The sequence below is a fragment of the Octopus bimaculoides genome, chromosome 5, assembly GCF_046866305.1.
Source record: "Octopus bimaculoides isolate indiv1 chromosome 5, ASM4686630v1, whole genome shotgun sequence".
Lineage (NCBI taxonomy): Eukaryota > Metazoa > Mollusca > Cephalopoda > Octopoda > Octopodidae > Octopus > Octopus bimaculoides.
Window position 1 is genome coordinate 65,030,525 of NC_142932.1, and position 20,384 is coordinate 65,050,908.

Here is a 20,384-nt window from a genome sequence, read left to right on the forward strand (position 1 = left end):
TAATGGGAGTATGGGAACAAAAGATTTCATCAACAGGAATGGTTAGGGGAAAGAAAGATGTTGGGACTGTCAGAGTAATTAAAAAAAACACTTCCTAAATTAGAAAATTAGAATTAATGAAGCTTAATCTAATGATCATCATTACTGTTATTATGAATTAATTCATTAAGAATTCCCTTGACATTAATTATATTATTAGGTTATGGGTTAAATCTACAAAAGCAATCACTCTGAGCTCCCTTAACAGTGTATCTCTGAACATCATATACTATCAGGTGATAGTTTAAGAAATTATTAAAAATGTCCCTTAAATTACCCAAGAAATAACTGAGAAAATGGAGGAAAACTAGTTATCATGTTTAGCAATGTTATCTGTTTTGTTGGATTAACAGACTCAATAAAGTTAATTGTGGTAGTTCAAATCCCACCAAGGACAATTTTACCATTTGTCTTTCCAACAAGTCATATATTGGAGGATATCAATCAAAATGACAATACTTTCTACATTTCTAGGTTTATTGAAGTGGATGGCGAATGGAATGAATAACTTCCATTACTCTGCACCTTTGATCCTGTGAAACTAGTAGGTTGGTATGAAGACATTATAGAAATAAAAGTATGTAAGAAATGGTAAAGTATTAGTAAATAGGTTAGACATGCTCAGTGACAATACAAAAGAAAAAAAACTGGAATTCATTAAAGAAATAAAATTATTTGTTAGGAGGAAATATGTTAAACTAGATACTACAAAGCAAACATTTAACAAAAACAATTTCTAAAAATAATTAAAAATATGTACGCACACACACATAAAAGAGAGACTGTAACACTATACAAGGATCTCAAAAGTACCTTCCAATAATAAGGGCCATGCTAATATTATCTCTCTCAATTGCAAGCAAACACAAATAGCACTCATATCAATGGTTCAGCAGAAACATTAATGACACTGACATCACCAGTCTGTGAGAGCCTGTTCATAGGCTATGCGCATTGCTCAACCTTGCAGAAAGTTAAAAAAGCTTAGTGAGATGACAAACATCAATATATCTACATGTCTTGTTATTTCACCTTCTTAAGAGTAGATTTTTTTTTTTTTTTTTCCAAAACGCTAATAAAATATAAAAGATGACTGAAGTCTTTGTAATTGGTTTGATTTTATAAATTAGTTGGAATAGAAAAAAATATTACTTACTTGTTATTAAGATTGTGCTTAGCCACTCCTTCTTGAATTATATTCAGAATGATGGAACCATCTAGCTTTGGAAAGGGCATTTGGTGTATCCGTGAATAGGCACCTTCTGTTGGTTTGGGAAATTTAGGCACGTATGGCTGCGAGTTGGGGTTTTCCTGGGGAAATTTATATTTTTGGTCAATTAAAATATAGCATTTAAAATATTTAAGCAACAAGGTTTCTATTTTTGTATAAATCATAATAATAATCCTTTGTCCAAATTTGGCAGGTAAGGAGCTAGCTGATTACATTGATCCCAGAGCTCATCTGGTACTTATTTCATCAACCCTGAAAGGATGAAAAGCAAAATCGATCTCAACAGAATTAACCCAGAAAGTAAAGACAGACAAATTGCCACTAAGCATTTTGTCCAGTGTGCTAACAATTCTACCAGCTCACTACTTTGATAACAACAACAACAATAATAACCCTTTCTACTATAAGCACAAAGCCTTAAATTTTGGGAGAGGGGCTGGACAATTACATTGACTTCTGTGCTCTACTGGTACTTATTTCATTGACCTCCAAAATGATGAAGGTCAAAATCAGCCTAGTCAAAACTGGAACTCAGAAATGCCACTAAGCATTTTATCAAGAGCAGTAATGTTTCTGCCAGCTCACCACCTTAATAATAATAATCCTTTCTACTATAGGCACAAGGCTTGAAATTTGGTGAAGGGGGAAATTCAATTACATCGACCCCATTACTCAACTGGTACTTACTTTATTGACCCCAAAAGGATGAAAGGCAAAGTCAATCTCGGTGGAATTTGAACTCAGAACATAAAGGTGAGTGAAATATCACAAAGCATTTCATCTGGCATGCTAACAATTCTACCAGCTCGCTGCCTTAATAAAAATAACAATAATGATAATAATAATTTCAAATTTTGGTACAAGGCCAGCAATTTAGGGGAAGGGTGTAAATCGATTACATTGAATCCAGTACTCAACTGGTGCTTATTGATCCCAAAAGGATGAAAAGCAAAGTCGAGCAAATAATTGCTTTATTGATTTTGCATATTTCCTTTCAGCTTCTTTATTTTTGATATCTTGACATTTATTTGACTCTTCATGATCTTGAGTATTTCAAAATCAGATTTGAGTACACTAATCTTATTTCTAATGCTTTCTTGTCATGCTCATTTCCTGTTTATATGCTGAATCTTTCTCTTCCCTTAAACACCACACAGTGCAGTGTTCATGGAAACTGTGTTATAAAATAGGTTATACTGCAAGGTGAGATCTGATTTATTCTAATTCAAGGTGAATCTTACGACTGCATTTACCTTGCCTATTAATCTATCACTTTGAGAAGATCATTGTGATATCTCAGTTTGATGTGTTTGACTTTCAGCCACTCTGATAGAATATTTGTTTTTAGATTGTCAGGTTCAGTGTCTGTTTCCACTTCTACCGCAACCACTCACAATTACATCAACGTCAGAGGCAATTTCATTGAGTATGTTATTTTGGATATTTGTTATACAAGATTCTACTTCCATAGTGGAGAGATGTTTTGTATCATTATTTGCATTCGTATTTGTATAACTATTGGTCTGTATATGTAACTCAATCTGATGGATATCCAGGTCAGTCAACAATTTTTCCTTTGTGATGTGAACATTAGCTAATTCATTACTCTGATTGGTCTATTGGTAGGGTTTTTCTCCCTCCAGTTTAAAGATGCATATTCTATATTTGATTCACTTGTGGGAAAGTACATTGCAGTATAATAGGCCTCTAGATCATCCTTGTTTTTTTCCCTAGTCCATTTTACTCTGGTTTTAGTAGTACCAGATGAAGAGCCTTCAGAGTTATCCTGTGAATGGGAGCCTTCATGCCAGTGTTTTGGGAAGGGATCAAACCATCATAACACTTTTCAACTCCAGATTGGTTTGACTTTGAGAGATGCAATCCATTTTTTACCAGGTGACAACTGATCTGGTATCTATCTTCTTTATTAGGTATTTCCAATATACTTGCATGTGGTCCTTATCATGAAGGGTGTGCTTTAATAGTGATCCAAACATGTGCAGTCCCTGAGAGGTAGGCAAACACATTTTACTTTCTGCTTTATCTAAGATTATTATTATTGTTTTTATTGTTACATGATAATATTGCATGGCATTGTATGAGTTTCTAACAATATATTACATGACTCAGCTTCATGCATCTCAACAACTTAAAGTGCTTTTTTGTTTGATCTGTATAGTGCTATTTGTAAACATGTAGCTGTTTAGTTATATAGATGTAGGTGGGTGTAAATAATAATTCTTATGAATTGTGTTGAATGTAATCATAAGTAATGAGAGAAGAGGAGACAGAATAAGATAGAAAAAAAAACAGATTGGCAGACATAGGTGCAGGTGTGGCTGTGTGGTAAGAAGCTTGCTTCCCAATCACATAGTTTAACAGTTCAGTCCCACTGTGTGACACATTGGGCAAGTATCTTCTACTATAGTCTCAGGCTGACCAAAGCCTTGTGAGTGGATCTGGTAGATGGAAACTGAAAGAAGCCCGTTGTATGTATGTATCATCATCATCATTATCATCGTTTAACGTCCGCCTTCCATGCTAGCATGGGTTGGACGATTTGACTGAGGACTGGTGCAACCAGATGGCTACACCAGGCTCCAATCTAATTTGGCAGAGTTTCTACAGCTGGATGCCCTTCCTAACGCCAACCACTCAGAGAATGTAGTGGGTGCTTTTACGTGTCACCCGCACGAAAACGGCCACGCTCGAAATCGTGTCTTTTATGTGCCACCCGCACAAGAGCCAGTCCAGGGGCACCGGCAACGATCTCGCTCGAAAAACCTCATGTGTCACTCGCACAAGAGCCAGTCCATGGGCACTGGCAACGATCTCGCATGAAAGATATCATGTGTCGCCCGCACATGAGCCAGTCCGGGGGCACTGGCAAACGATCCCGCTCGAAAAACCTCATGTGTCACCCGCAAGCCGGCCCAGGGGCACCGGCAACGATCTCGCTCGAAAGATTTCATGTGTCGCCCGCACATGAGCCAGTCCAGGGGCAATGGCATCGATCCCGCTCGAAAGATTTCATGTGTCTCCCGCACATGAGCCAGTCTATGGGCACTGGCAACGATCCCGCTCGAAACATTTCATGTGTCACCTACACAAGAGCCAGTCCAGGGGCACTGGCAACGATCCTGCTCGAAAGATTTCATGTGTCGCCCGCACATGAGCCAGTCCAGGGGCACTGGCAACGATCCCGCTCGAAAGATTTCGTATATATATATATATATATATATATATAACTTAGTGATTTGGCAAAAGAGACCAATAGAATAAGTACTAGGCTTACAAAGTCCTGAGGTCAATTTGTTTGACAAAGGTCAGTGCTCCAGCATGGCTACAGTCAAATGACTGAAACAAGTATAAGAATATAAGAATACAGATTCATAGAGGATATGTATCTCAAGGCTATAAATAGATTCAATAGAAGTCAACAAGAATAGAAATGAGTGGACAGAATAGAAGAAAGTATTAAGATTTAAAACATGTTTTTGTTGTAGTTTGCTCTTTGAGAGAGCTAGTTGAGAAGGTTAATACAAGAGCTGCTATTTCTTTCAATTATGGAAGTGATGATAGCTTTTGAGAAAAACTGTTTCAAAAAATGAATGCATACATCACTGTTTTTTTTTATACTAAACAGCATATGAATTCAGTTATTCGCGGTGTTCAGCATTTGTTAAAGTATCAGCTGTGCTTTACAGCTTTCATAGTTGTGTAGCTTGTGAATATTTCAACAGTTCATTTTCTGTAATTGTTATCAGTTCTGAAGAGCGTTCAGAATTTTTATGCAATACAAATGCAGGCTGAAATGCTTAATGTTTTCTTGGTTATGAAAGAGAAATGTCTGCATGCTCAAGCAAATTATCCAAATCAAAGCAGCATAGGTGAAGAAGCTAAAAAAGAGATCAAACATTTTCAAAGATAACAAGATGCTCTACAACAATTCTGAAAGATTTTATTGGAAAATTGCAAAAGCTAATGTAACTGTTGAAACCACACCTACCTATCTACCTACCAACCTAGGGGTAAGTACAGAAGTTTTGGGAATCAATACAATCACACCCAAAAGAACATAATTGTGGTGCTCTCTGAATTCATAAACAAGTCAGAGGCTGAATATATTAAAGAACAAATATGGAAAGATATCCCTGTTGATCACTGACTGCAATGAGAAAATCCAAGAAATGAAAATCATCTTGGAACAATAAAATTCCTAACTTCTGGCTTCATTTTAGCAGCTCAGAATCAGTGTTTGCCCACCAAAAACTACCAAGCAAGCATTCTAAAAAACAGTGCTGATCTTACCTGCCACTTTTGTGGTACAACCAGAGAAGTAGTTAACCACTTCATCTCTGGATGCTCTATGTTAGCCTCAAATGAATATATCAATTGCCATGATAGACATGACATAGTATTTGCACTGAATCATATGCCATAAGTTTGTACTCCCATAAGAGAAGAATTGATGGGAATGTAAGCCTGCCAAAGTAGTAGAAACTAAAGATATTACGTTCTCTGGAACTTTAGTATTCAAACTGAGCATGTCAATAGACCAGATATTGTGGTAAAAAAATCGCATTGACAAAACATGTCTGTGCATAGATACATCAATCCCAGCAAGTTGCAGCACTTCTGTAAAAACATTTGAAGGAAAATGTTAAGCAAATATATCATCAAGATCCTTTAACTGACGCAGCCAGTTATTGGAGTGACACTCTGGATGCTTTCATAATCAGACATTGTCTTTGTTCTCTGTCATGTGTAGCAGGTTCACTGTGTTGTGACCTGTCCAGCTCTTGATGTTGTCAAACCACAATTTTCTCTGTCTGCCTCTCTTTCACCGTTCCTTTTACCATGCCCTGAAGAATGGTTTTGGACAGGGATTTATGGCAGTATACATAATTGTACCAGGCAAGCTTTCATCTTTTTACCTGTGCAAGGAGTAAGTAGTTCCTGTCTGCCAGCATATTTGTTGACTTGCTGCATGATAAAGCTGTGTGTTTTGTGCATGAGATGTGTAGCAGCCTTCTGAAGCACTTGAGCTAAAATGCCTGGATTCTTCACTCCATGTCTGCTGTAACAGTCCAGCTTGCACACACACTCATACAGAAGGATTGAAGTGTACATTCTGAGTCTTGTTGGAAAACTAAAGGAATTGATTTTCCATATGGTATTCGGCTTTGTCATAACAGCAGAAACTAAACTGAGTCCTTTTAGATCTGTCATTCTTGGTCAGTGGATCCTAGGTTCTTGAAGGTTCACTTCATTAAGTCTCTTTCCATTCAGCATGAGGTGGATTGCTGTGTTTTGGTTGTTACTATTAACCAGGATCTTGGTGTTGCAGATGTTTCTCAGTGAACAGACAAATATTAAACATCTGCTTCACAGTACTCTTTTATGAGTCTAAATCCTGCCTGTTCTGCAAGGATTTCTGCCTTACTCTTAAATCTGTTTAGCAAAACTCTTTGTAATACTTTGTTAGTGTGGCTAATTAGGCTGAATGTTCTATAATTCTAGCAGAATCTTAAGTTGCCTTTCTTGGGAATGGGTATCATTAGTGATTGGGTCCATTCCTTTGGCCATGACTTCATTTCCCATATCTTCTGACTGGTGATTGTTAGTGCAATGTTTTTGAACCTCTGATGTAATTCATTCCGAAGAATTTCCCATCTTTGAGCATGCAGTCTACTTTTTCAACTTCTTCCTGGATAATTGGAGTGTCCCCACGTTCTTACTGTTGTTATTAGAAGTGTCTAGGATATTGCTGTCATGTTTTAGTTTGTGATTGTAAATGTCTTTGCAATACTTAGACCATCTTTTGATGACATCACTCTCATTTGTGAGGCTTGTTTTGTCCCCATTGATATCAGTGGTGTGTTTCTTTGTTTCTGTTAGGATTTTGAGAGTTTCATAAGCAACCTTGCTGTTGCACTTCTTTATCTCAATATGTATTTATAAGTAAATATGAGGACCTTGAAATAGAGATCACAAAAATGTGGCATCTAAGAATAAAAACTCTACTTGTGATTACTGGAGCTTTAGGGATAACACTCTTAAATACTATGACCAAATATCAGGAAACCTAAAAATACTAGAACAACAAAAAATTCTTTTCATGAATACTGCTCACATTGTCAACTTGAAAATATCCAATTCTCTTAAAACTCTTTTAAAACAAAAATATTGTAAATTCAACAGAATCTTAGTTTTCTGATTCTGATCTCCTTCCTCTACAATATATCAATGCTATATCATCCATAGTAAAACATCCAACTTGCTGTTCTGTGGATGAGACTTGGAACAGCTCATATAAAACAAACAACAATGTAAATAATAATACACTCAATAATAATAATAATAATAATAATAATAATAATAATAATAAATGCTCTGATGCAGTACCAGGCAGTAGCTCTCATGGCTTTTAATCTTAACTGATTGGAAGTGTTATGTATGTTTTGTCTTATGTATAAAAGATGGGCTACAGCAAATATTCTGCTCAATACTACAGATTTGCTTGTCAGTTGCTTGACCTTAACTAACTGAGCAGGTCCCTAAATGGCTGACAATATGTGCATCTCTGATTATGAACAGAAGTAGTGGTTGAGCATAAAAGCCATGTTTTAAGAGAAATTCTTTGGTGTTTGAATAATTCCCCTCTGGAAACATGGGTGATTCATTCATCATCCTTAAACAAACCTTTTCAGTGGGATGAGCTACTTGACCTGAAGAAAACTGGGCCCCACCTGCAAGGTCATGCACAGTGTATTTTGATATGAGATCACAATACCACATACATATGGTTGTGATGCATGTGCCTGGTGTACCCTTATCATATATTTGTACCCCAGTGTCACTTTGATGGCATGTGCTCCTCTCTCACTCAATAATAATAATAATAATAACAATAATAATAATAATAATAATAATAATAATAATAATAAAGGCCAGCAATTTTGAGAGGAGCAGTATAGACACTTTATTTTATCAACCCCAAATTGCAAAATTGACTTCAGTGGGATTTGAACTCAAAAGTGTTATGATGATGAGGGTTCCAGTTAATCCGATCAATGGATTGTGAAATTAACGTGTAAGTGGCTGAGCACTCCACAGACACATGTACCCTTAATGTAGTTCTCGGGGAGATTCAGCATGACACAGAGTGTGACAAGGCTGGCCCTTTGAAATACAGGTACAACAGAAACAGGAAGAAAGAGTAAGAGAAAGTTGTGGTGAAAGAGTACAGCAGGGTTCGCCACCATTCCCTGCCGGAGCCTTGTGGAATTTTAGGTGTTTTCGCTCAATAAACACTCACAACGCCCGGTCTTGGAATTGAAACCGCGATCCTATAACCATGAGTCCGCTTCCCTAACCACTGGGCCATTGTGCCTCCACTCAGAGGTATAAAAGAGCATCAAATAAATAGCCCAAAACTGTTGTCCAATGCTTTAATGAGTTCGCCAATCTACTGCCCTCTATAATTTCTAAATTAGATACAAAGCCAGCAATTTTGAGAGTAAGGTTTGGTTGATTAAATAAATGAGTTATCAAGAAATATGATCCTATTTACAGAATCATGGCCATTTTGGAAAGAAATTGATAACTGACACCAATATATTACTGGTTATCTCTCATCATTCCATTATCTTTTTGACATCTAATTTCTCCATGTGTGGGGCAAGTCTCCCTGAGTATTCTATAGCCAAACAGTTTGTGAAGCCACAAGTAAGAGACAGAAGTTAGTGGGAGATGAGCTGTCTACCAATGGAATGAGCAGATACCCAATGTTCTTGGAGGACCTTAAAAATCCAAATCACTGCCCCACCAGCTGACTAAATCATATAAAAAAATCAATTTTACTTTTGGTTCAAAAGAAACTCTCTACTGTATGGTAGAAATAGTAGCCAAATTCCCTTTAAGGTATTTTCCACCATCTTAAAAAAATGGACACATTGTTCAGAATACAGTCAAGAAGGGATAGTCATGGCTAAAACACTAACCATAGGTCTACTGGATCAGACCTGATCTGGGCCTTATTGTCACCAACACTACTTTAGACAAACCTAGACGTCTTCCTTTCATTCCACCTACAGCTATCTTTGTGCTCCATGTTGTACCACCAAGCAACATCTTCACCTCTGCTCAAGACACACGGATGTATCTCATGAATTTTATTTACTTTTTTTTTTTTTTGCTTTTCTGTTTTAGTCGTGTCACTACATCTCACACTAGTACCCAAGCTAATCATGTGATCCATGCCTATTAGTGCCATTGGCTTCTTACACAGCCAGTGACTGTCTCATAACTCCTGTAACACAAAAGCATTTTGATTGTACAACTTGCAAATCTGATTCTACTAGAATAGTCAGCCTTGAAATAAATGCCAACAAACATAACTTACATTCAGGTATAATTGTTGAGCAATTTCCTTAATATGCGCCATCATTTTCTCATCATTTGTGCTTGAACGTTCTTCCTTTAATTGGTCCTGCATTGTCGCATAAACCTACAGAAATGAACACCAAAAGTCAACAGAATTATTAAAAAAAAATAATAACAATCCTTTCTACTAAAGGCACAAAGCCTGAAATTTTAGGGGAAGCAGCTAATCGATTATATCAACCCCAGTGCATAACTGGTACTTAATTTATCGACCCCCAAAAGGATGAAAAGTAAAGTCAACTTCGATGGAATTTGAACTCAGACCATAGCAACAGGCGAAATACCTCTAAGCATTTTGTCCAGCATGCTAACAATTACTGCCAACTTGCCACCTTAATAATAATAACACCAACATCACTACTACTACTAATAATAATATAAACCAGAAGAGTTAAAATGCTATGTAGATCCAAGCTGAATGGAAGGAACCAGATTAGAGACATCAAAACGTGGATTGTAGGTGTGATACATTACTATGCAAGAGTTGTGGACTGGACAGAGGAAGAACTGATCGACATGGATAGGAAGGTAATGGCTATGCATGAGTACCTTCATGCTAGAATTAACATAGCAAGGCTTTCCTAACCTAGGGAAGAGGATTGGTTGGAAAAGAAGATAGTGTTGTGTAGGAGATCAAGTCCTTGCATGCCTCCTGTCTGAGGAATAATGATGAAACAATGCTGCAGGCTGCACTGAGTGAGGTGATCAGTGACAAAGGTGAGACCCTCCAGGAGTTACAATATGAGGACTAATAGAGAAAATATCTCATCAATTGGAAAGATAGGTCCTACATAGAAAACTTTTTCAAACAAACACTGGATGAAGCTGATGAAGAACCCTGGAGAAGGTTATGATATGGCTTTTTAAAGAAGATGGAAGGACTGATTCTTATTGCTCAAGAACAAGCTTTAAGAATGAAATCAAGTGTAGCATTGATAAGACAGCAGTATCACTTTTCTGTAGACTATGCGAAAAATCATCTGAGACAATCAGACATATAATTAATGGATGCTCAAAACTAGTACAAAAGAAGTACAAAAATGCCATGACAAAATAGAAGTGTGAATACACTGGGAGTCATGCAAGAAGTATGAACTAGAATGTTCCCACAAGTGGTATGATGAAATGGTTGGATGAAATTCAAATGGAATATACCAATGTACACAGACAAAAAGCTGCAATATAACCAAACAGATAACACTCTCCTACTAAAGGAGTCTAAAGAATGGACATGCATTTCAGAATATTCTGAAGACAAAATGACAAGAAAGTTGGGAAGTACCAAGACCTAGGACTGGAAGTGAAAAGAATTCAGAGAGCCTCAAAAATGAGAGTGGCACCTATTGTGATCAGTGTACTTGAGATCATCTGAAAAAGAGCAATATTTTGGCATTAAAAGCTGCAAATACCAAACTTCATTGGAAGTATTCAGTTGGCAGCAATACTTGGAGCAGCCCATGTGTTGAGAAAAGTGTTGCATCTCTAAGCTGTGGGATAGAGCTGAGATGTGAAGAAGAAGAAGAAGAAGAAGAAGAAGAAGAAGAAGAAGAAGAAGAAGAAGAAGAAGAAGAAGAAGAAGAAGAAGAAGAAGAAGAAGAAGAAGAAGAAGAAGAAGAAGAAGAAGAAGAAGAAGAAGAAGAAGAAGAAGAAGAAGAAGAAGAAGAAGAAGAAGAAGAAGAAGAAGAAGAAGAAGAAGAAGAAGAATCAGGCTGTGACCCTAAATGCAGATTCTGTGAGACGTTTCACAAAACAATAGACCATCTCGTCTCAGGATGTCCTGTTCTGACACCAAACGAATATAAAAATCACCATGGCAGGGTAGGACAGTATTTACATTGGAAAATATGTAAACACTACAAAATCAGCACTCCTGCTTACTGGTATGGACATCATCTTGAGCCAGTTGTTGAAGGTAAAAATTCCACTACCCTCTGAGATTTTCCAGCCAACACTGACAGAACAATCCAGGATAATCAACCAGGCATAATTATTAAAGACAGAGAAGAAAAGACTTGCACACTAATAGATGTAAGTGTTCCCACTGACAGAAATATATCTGTCAAGGAATTTGACAAACTAAGTAAATATAAGGACCTGGAAACTGAAATACAAAAGATGTGGCATCTTAAAGCGAGAACTGTTCCTGTTATTGTAGGTGCCCTAGGTATGATAAAAAAATGGATGTGAGAAACATCTAGATAAGATCCCAGGAGAACCATGTCTCAGAGAAATCCAAAAGATTGTGCTGACAAGTACTGCCCACATCCTTAGAAAAAGCCCTATTCATTTAAATATCTGTGTTATATTACATGAAGACATTTCACTACATCCCCTCCTCAAGCTTCCAGTCATACTGTAACATCTCTTCTCTTTCACTTGCCCCAAGACACTGGGTGTGTTTTGGCAAGTGACTGTAACAAACATGCAGATTAAAAGTAAAAATGATAATAATAATAATAATAATAATAATAATAATAATAATAATAATAATAATAATCATTATTTAACATCTGCTTTCCATGCTAGCATGGGTTGGACAATTTGACTGGGGACTGATGAGCCAGATGGCTGCACCAGACTCCAATCTGATCTGGTAGAGTTTCTACAGCTGGATGCCCTTCCTAACGCCAACCACTCTGAGAGTGTAGTGGGTGCTTTTTACGCGCCGATAATAATAATAATAATAATAATAATAATAATAATAATAATAATAATAATAATAATAAAGAGATGAAAAACATGAAACAGATGGAAACCACAGAGTACCAGAGAATACTAATAAAGTAACTAATGAAGACGATCTACATGGACAAGTGACAGTAAGTACTGAACAAGACTTGAATGATGAAGAGATTTTAGAAATGTTGAGAGGTAAAATGACTGATGGGATCAATGAAGTACTACCAAATATAAGATATATGGACAGAAAACAAGTGAGGAAAGCCACAGGCAAAGTAAATGACATTTTAAGCTTCATTAAAACAGAAAACATCAGTGAAACAAACCAGTTAACCATTGCTGCTCATGTTGTAGCTAACATAGTAGGCTACAAGCGAAAAACTGAAGATATAAAAGCAAATGAAAAGAAAGAACCAACCTGGAGGATGAGAATACAAATGAAGCTGGAAAAAACATGGAAAGAACTGTGACAATTGAATAGGATAATGAGAGGAGAGCTCAAGAATAAGGCAGTAATCAGAAAATTGAATGGACAGTACAGGTTAGAAGAAATGAGAAAACAAACAGTACATGAAGAATTGACACAAAAAAGTGACAGCATTAAAGGACAAATTAAAAAGATATGATGCAAGATGCAAAGGTTTCAAACAGTATAGACTCAGCCAATCAAATAGAAGGTATCTATTTGAGGAAATAGAGGGAAGCCAACATCAGGAACTGATTCCAGATGTAGAAGAAAGTAAAGAATTTGGGGGAAGGGTGAGACATGAAGGTGTGGAGTGACTGACAAAGGTGGAAAGACAATTTGCAACTGTACCAAAACAAAAGGAAGCCAGTGAGACAGAAGTTTTAAAAAATAGCAAATTAGAGAAGACCAGGCCTGGATGGAGTACATGGCTATTGGCTGAAGAATTTTACACAGTTGCATGAAAGAACAGCTGTGCAACTGGATGACTGCCTGCAACAAGGTCACATTCTTGCCTGGATAACGAATGAATGAAAGCTGCTATGCCTCAAGGATCCCTTGAAAGGGAACTTGGCACCAAATTTTCAATCTGTAACCTGTCTACCACTAATATGGAAGCTTATGACTGATATCTTGGTGGAAGAGTTATACAACCATCAGGAAAGTAACAATCTACTTCCAGAAGAAAAGAAAGGATGCAAGAAACAAAGTAGGGCAACAAAAGATCACTTATTAGTTGACAAAATGATAATTAGAAATTGCAGACACAGATTGACAGGATTACAAAAAAGCATATGACATGATACTATGCAGTTGGATAAGTAAAACGATGAGCATGTTTGGAATAGCAAAAAACACGGAGAAAATGCTTAATAAAAGCATGAAACATTGGAAAACAGAATTGATTGGAGGAAAACAAAGACTCTGAAAAGTGAACATCAGATGTAGAATATTCCAAGGTGATAGCTTATCTCCATTGCCATTCATACTGGCAATGATACCGCTCACTATCATACTACAAAAAGTGAAAATTGCTTACGAATTGGGAAAAGGAAATGGTCAGATAAATCATCTACTTTTCATGGATGACATAAAGGTTTATGCCAAAAATGAGAAACAACTTGAAAGTCTTGTACATACGATCTGCATTTTCTCAAATGACGTAAGTATGGAATTTGCGATATAAAGGTGTGCTATATTGAAAATGAATCAAGGAAAATTTGAAAGAAGCCAGAGAATTGTATTGCCAAATGGGCAAACAAAGAGAGTGATTAAGAAAAGACAGTGGTATAAGTACTTGGGAGATAAAAGATGAAGAAATGAAACAAATTACCAGTATAGAGTACACTAGGAGAGTCAGAAAATTGCTGCAATCAAAGCTGAATTCCAAAAATCTCATTGAAGCAATAAATTCAATAGTACCTTTAATCAGATATGGATCACGAACAAAATAAAGAAACTTGACAGAAAAAACTAGGAAGTTGTTGGCAATGTATGGAGCCCACTATCCAAAGGCTGATATCAACCGGCTGTAATTCAGGAGAGACCAGGGTGGAAGAGGTTTAATAGCAATAGAAGAACATGTACGGAGGGAAAGAAAAAGCCTTGTAGAGTACTTAGAGCAGCACAGAAAAACTACTAAAGGCAGTTAATAAAGAAAAGGTGACGAAGCATGTAATTGGAGAAAAGGATAAGAATGAAATACAAAGAGAGCATGTCAGACAAATCAAAGAGAAACCTCTGCATGGTCAATTTTGGAGAGTCACTGAAGATGTATGTTGAACAAAATCCTGGGCTGGATTAAAAAAATGGGAATTAAAAAAAGAAACAGAGAACCTGATTGTAGTAGCCCAAGATCAAGCAATAAAAACTTAAGAAAAACATATATATGGAGAGAATGTGTCAGAAAAATGTAGAGCCATTGGTACTTGGAATGAGACAGTGGCAGAATGGCCCAAGTTGGCACAGGAAAAATATAAGAAATAGAGGCAGAACCAGGTTGTAAAAGTTTTACACTGGAAACTGTGCCAGAAATGGGAATTTGAAGCTGGAAATACATGGTGCAATCATCGAGTCAAAAGAGTACTAGAGTCAGAAAAATGTAAGATTTTGTAGGACTTTCCAATTCAAACAGGCAAGAAATTAGAAAACAATAAACCAGATATTACAATCATAGATAAGGAAAAATGAAGTTGCTTATTTAATGGCCCATCATGCCCATTTGATTCCATGATTGTAAAGAAAGAGGAAGAAAAACAAAAAAAGCTTCCTACCAATAATCTCACGTTGTGAGATTAAAAAATAGTAATTTTCTAAAAAAATACAATCCCCTATAATTTGGAATAGGAAGAATTTGGAGCATGCAAACAGTAATGATTGTGCCTATAATAATTGGTGCACTGGGATGAGTTAGTGAAGATACAGACAAATGACTGAGGGAGATTGAAATAGAATGCCCAGCAGAGCTCCAACAAAAAGTTTGTCTCTTTGGGACAGCAAGGATTATCAGGTGGGTCCTAAGCACTTGAAAGAGTGGATACCTAAGGCTACAGTTAGTAAACCCACTATCCACATAATCCCTACCAGGAATAACACTGAATCTGTGACAAACCAAAATAATAATAATGGTTTCAAATGTTGGTACAAGGCCAGCAATTTCGAGGGAGCAGGTAAGTCAATTACATTGACTCCAGTGCTCAGTTGGTACTTATTTTATCAAAGGATGAAAAGCAAAGTTGACCTCAGTGGAATTGGAACTCAGAACATAAAGAGGGACAAAATACTGCTAGGTATTTTCCCCAGCATACTAATGATTCTGCCTGCTTTTATTATTGTTGTTGTTGTTGTTGTTATTATTATTATGGCACAGGAATGGCTGTGTTGTAAGAAGCTTGCTTCCCAACCACATGGATCTAGGTTCAGTCCCACTGTGTGATACTTTGGGCAAGTGTCTTCAGCTATAGCTTCAGGCTGATCAAAACCTTTGAGTGGATTTGGTAGATGGAAACTGAAAGAAGCCCATCATGTATGTATATATACATATCATTCAGCCGTGGTAGTGGTTGAATATATTCTTAAATCCACCATTTTGACAATCGCAACAGCTTCCAAGCTTCACCACTAATTCAGTTCTCAACTAAATTGCAAACTGTTAATAAAAGAGGACACCTATCAGCTACACTTTGGCATAAATAGTTTGAGATTTGGTTCAGTAGAAAAAAGTTACATCAAAATATCTGCGACCTCAAGGGGAACAGTAAGGCAGATATTCATCTTCAATTAACCTAAATTTTTTAATTCTAAATTAAAAGTATACTTTTCTTAGGCTTAAATGATAGAAAAATGCATGAGGAATTGAGAATCGCTAGTCACATTGAACAAAAGTTAGTAGAAGAAGAGTTATGAGGTAAAATGTTACGAAATTTTGTGTCAGTAAGTAAAGAAGTAAGGGAGTAACTCTTCAGCAATAAGGATAAAGAATGTATTTCTAAAATGAATGTTTACTTTTTAAGGCAGGGAGCTAGCAGAAACGTTAGCATGCTGGGCAAAATTCTTAATGGTATTTCGTCTCTCTTTACGTTTTTGAGTTCAAATTTCGCCTAGGGTCGACTTTGACGTACAGATTATTTAATTAATTTTTTTTAACTAAACATTTTCAAACTTCCATTACTGGTAGAATATGTCACATAGAACAGGTTTTATTCTTAATGTTTTTGACAAAATCTTGTATTTTAGAAGTGGTATTTCGTCTGTCTTTACATTCTGAATTCAAATTCCACCAAGGTCGACTTTGCCTTTCATCCATTTCAGATCTATTCAATTCGACATATAGATTATTTCCTTAATTGTTTTAACTAAACACATTCAAACTTCCGATACTGGCAGAATGTATCACATAGAACAGGGTTTACTCTCTCTTTACTCTTTTACTTGTTTCAGTCATTTGACTGTGGCCATGCTGGAGCACCACCTTTAGTCGAGCAAATCGACCCCAGGACTTATTCTTTGTAAACCTAGTACTTATTCTATCGGTCTCTTTTGCCGAACCGCTAAGTTATGGGGATGTAAACACACCAGCATCGGTTGTCAAGCGATGTTGGGGGGACAAACACAGACACACAAACATATACACACATATATATATACATATATACGACAGGCTTCTTTCAGTTTCCGTCTACCAAATCCACTCACAAGGCTTTGGTCGGCCCGAGGCTATAGTAGAAGACACTTGCCCAAGGTGCCACGCAGTGGGACTGAACCCAGAACCATGTGGTTGGTAAGCAAGCTACTTACCACACAGCCACTCCTGCACTACTCTTAATGTTTTTGACAAAATTTTGTATTTTAGAAGTTATTTCATCAGTAGTTACAGAGTGGCAATGGACAAATTCGTGTTTGATAAGTGCCAATACATGAAACTCTCAGCTTTTGAGTTACTCTCTAACTTCTGTCAATGATATATATATACATATCACATATATGTGTAAAAAAATCTCATCACGCAATCGAACCAATGAAAGAGCCTCTACCTGGTCGCTCAACACACTAAAAATAGCAGCCAAAGTATCCCCCTACCTAAATCACACACCCAGTGTATGTAATGTCCTAGATTATCCCTAAAAAGACAGTTTGCTGAAGGCTGGAATGTCTTTGATGATAGGATTGCCGTATCAGGGTTGATTTGAGCTTAAATAACACCAACATTATGGTCAATTTCTATATTAACGCCTGCAAGATTTTCGCTAAGACAAAAAAAAAAAATGATTTTTTGTGTGGAATCAAGTACCTGACCTAATATGCTGCAAATCCCTTATTTTGGTTCGGAAAAAATGAAGTGGAGGGTTTCTCCCCACTGCCAATCCTGGAATCAGTGGAAATTTCTTTTTTTTTTTTTTCGCTGAATGAATTTCTATGACCTCCTAATATTGAAAAATTAGGTTACTTGAAGTGAGCCTGGTAACTAATGGTTTTGGGGTTTTGTTGTTTGTAACTTTTAGTGAGCCATGGTGCAACCAACAATATGGTAAAAATCCCTGCCATTAATTTGGTGTGGATGGGTAAAATCAAATAGTTCAATCACAACCTATATTTAAATTTAACATGAAAAAATTGAAATATTATCATCACTTACATGGAAAAATTGAAATATTATCATTCAGTATTTTATAAGGTAAAATCTTAAATTATTGACACATTATTAATTATCTTATAATAGCAATGCCTGGAAAAATTATGGATTACAAGGAAAAATGTGAGCATGAAAAGTAATATTCTTAAGATTATAAACCTGGAAAAGTACAGAGCAAGTTATTACACCTGTAACAGTATAGGACAAGCTATTACTTCTAGTAAAGTAAAGAATAAGAAACTTTTCACTTAAAATATTGCAGCTAAAATTAAAATTTGAATATTAAAACTTATTTTATTATAGTTTACAGATAACACTATACTTATTTAAGTAGAATTTGGCTAATTTACTACCTTAAATACAGAAAAAAGTGACTAATTAGACAAACTTACAAATTAGCTGAACAGTTTTGTACATTGAATTTAAAAGATGAGAACTGTGATAAATCAGAAGAACTAGCATTCTTTGCTGCAATATTTTAAGTAAAAAGTTTCTTATTCTTTACTTTACTTGAAGTAATAGCTTGTCCTATACTTTTACAGGTGTACTGACTAGTCCTGTACTTTTCCAGGTTTATAATCTAAAAAATATGACTTTCATGCTCGCATTTTTCCATGTAATATATATTATGTATATATATTTATGTTTGTGTGTCTTTGTTTGTCATCCTACCATTGCTTGACAACTGATCTTGGTTTTTGCTAGGTTAACTCTGAGGCCCTGCGATTCTAGACCTTGCTTCCACACCTCAAACTTCTTCTCTGGTTCAGGTAGTGATTCAGCTATAAGAGCAAGGTCATCAGCATAAAGGCGCTCTGTGACTTTCATCACCTGATCTAACAATCTGACACCTCTGTAACTATTTCTATCTAAGGCATCATTGGTTAACTATATGGGTGACTAGACCATAGCCTACACTGTCAGATATTTTAAGCATCTCAGTGATGATTCCTTATGGGTAAGGGGCTTTCCCTGTCTTCATATCATTAATTGCTTTATTTACCAAGGTATTGTCAATTCAGATAGCTGGTCCCTCAGTTGGGTCAACATTTGGCAGACTCTCTTTCTCCCAATCATTCTCTTCATTTAGCAGCCTTTCATAGTGGTGTTTCCAAGTTTCTTTCTTTGCAGCATCATTAAATGTAAGTGAACCATCATCCATGCAGACACATTTCTCTCCTATGACATCACAATTTTCTCTCACATACTGTCTTGCAATTCAAAACACTTCAAGTCTCTGGTCCTCATGATGCAGAACATTAGCAAACCTCTTCTTTTCTGCTTCCCCTCTAGCTAAGTATACCTGTCTCCTAGCTTCCCTTCTGGCTATCTGATACAGTTCCCTGCTATCACCACACTTCCTTCCAGTCCTTCCAGGCCTGTTTCTTTTCTCTAATGGCCCTGTCAGCTACATTGTTCCACCACCATGTCACCTTAGGTTGAGAGGGGACTATAAAAGAAATAACAGAAATGAAAAACAGTTTACTGAATCCCAGTCTTGTTTAATTAGCAATCTAAATGCTGTTTTAGCAAGAATCCTATTAAGATGTGAACTTAATAGTTCAGGACCATGACCTACCATAATGCTATAGGACCATGACCTACCATATGCTTCAATGGTTTGGCCAATCGCTAGTGGCTAACTGGTTAAGGTTCAGGCACCAAACTTCAAAGAAAATGTGTTTGTTTTCCTACCAAATAGCTTGATTGACAGTTTGGAAAAATTCACTTGCAGTTATAAAAAGCTGACAAATTCAACCTCAAACTAGAGCCACCCAACAATCCACACAAAACTATGTTGCTCTGTTTAGTGAGTTGGTCTCTTGCTTTCTTTTACTTTTCTTAACAGGCTTGTGTCATGTTGCTGAATATCTCAAGTTGTGAGATTTAAAAATAGTAATCTTCTAGGCTTGTGTCATGTTTGACAAAAGGTAGCAACCTTGAATTGAAGAGTCAGATCATGTACATATTACTTATAGTAGTTTTATCTCTTTCTACTTATGAGGGAAGGCTGAAAAGTTCATAGCCAGACTACAAAAGAGTGATGCTGGAGCTGTGAAATCTTGCATGCATTAATTTCAACTCTTCCTATTAATAACTGCATTTCTTTCCAGGAAAACTGATATCTGACTGTTCACAGAACACTTCAAAAGTAACTAGTAGCGACTTCTCTTGAAAACTGACAAAATTTGGCATCATGGTGTTATGAAGTATCTGCTGAAAAGGGCTTTAGCTCCCAAGGACATTCATGCTAACATGGTTGCTACGTTCAAGAATGACACTCCAGTTTAAAAATGGGCAGCTGAATTTAGAAGAAGAAAGAGTTTTGATGATGACCCAATGTCTGGACAACCTGCAACTGCCACCACCAAGGAAAATATTGATTGTGT

The 20,384-nt window shown here is 36.5% G+C and overlaps 1 protein-coding gene and 1 long non-coding RNA gene across 2 annotated transcripts in view; one reads left to right on the forward strand and one right to left on the reverse strand.

Moving 5' to 3' along the window:
- LOC149135568 (uncharacterized) overlaps positions 1-20,384 on the forward strand; it is a 440,654-nt gene that overhangs the window by 75,680 nt on the left and 344,590 nt on the right. The window lies entirely within an intron of this gene.
- The window catches only part of LOC149135569 (myotubularin-related protein 13-like), a 223,748-nt gene that overhangs the window by 73,403 nt on the left and 129,961 nt on the right, over positions 1-20,384 (reverse strand). The window contains exons 12-13 of the mRNA XM_089351883.1: positions 9,678-9,782; positions 1,196-1,350 (exon numbers count right to left, since the gene is read on the reverse strand). Of these exons, the coding sequence (XP_089208009.1) occupies positions 1,196-1,350; positions 9,678-9,782 (260 nt within the window). The remainder of the gene's footprint in view (positions 1-1,195; positions 1,351-9,677; positions 9,783-20,384) is intronic.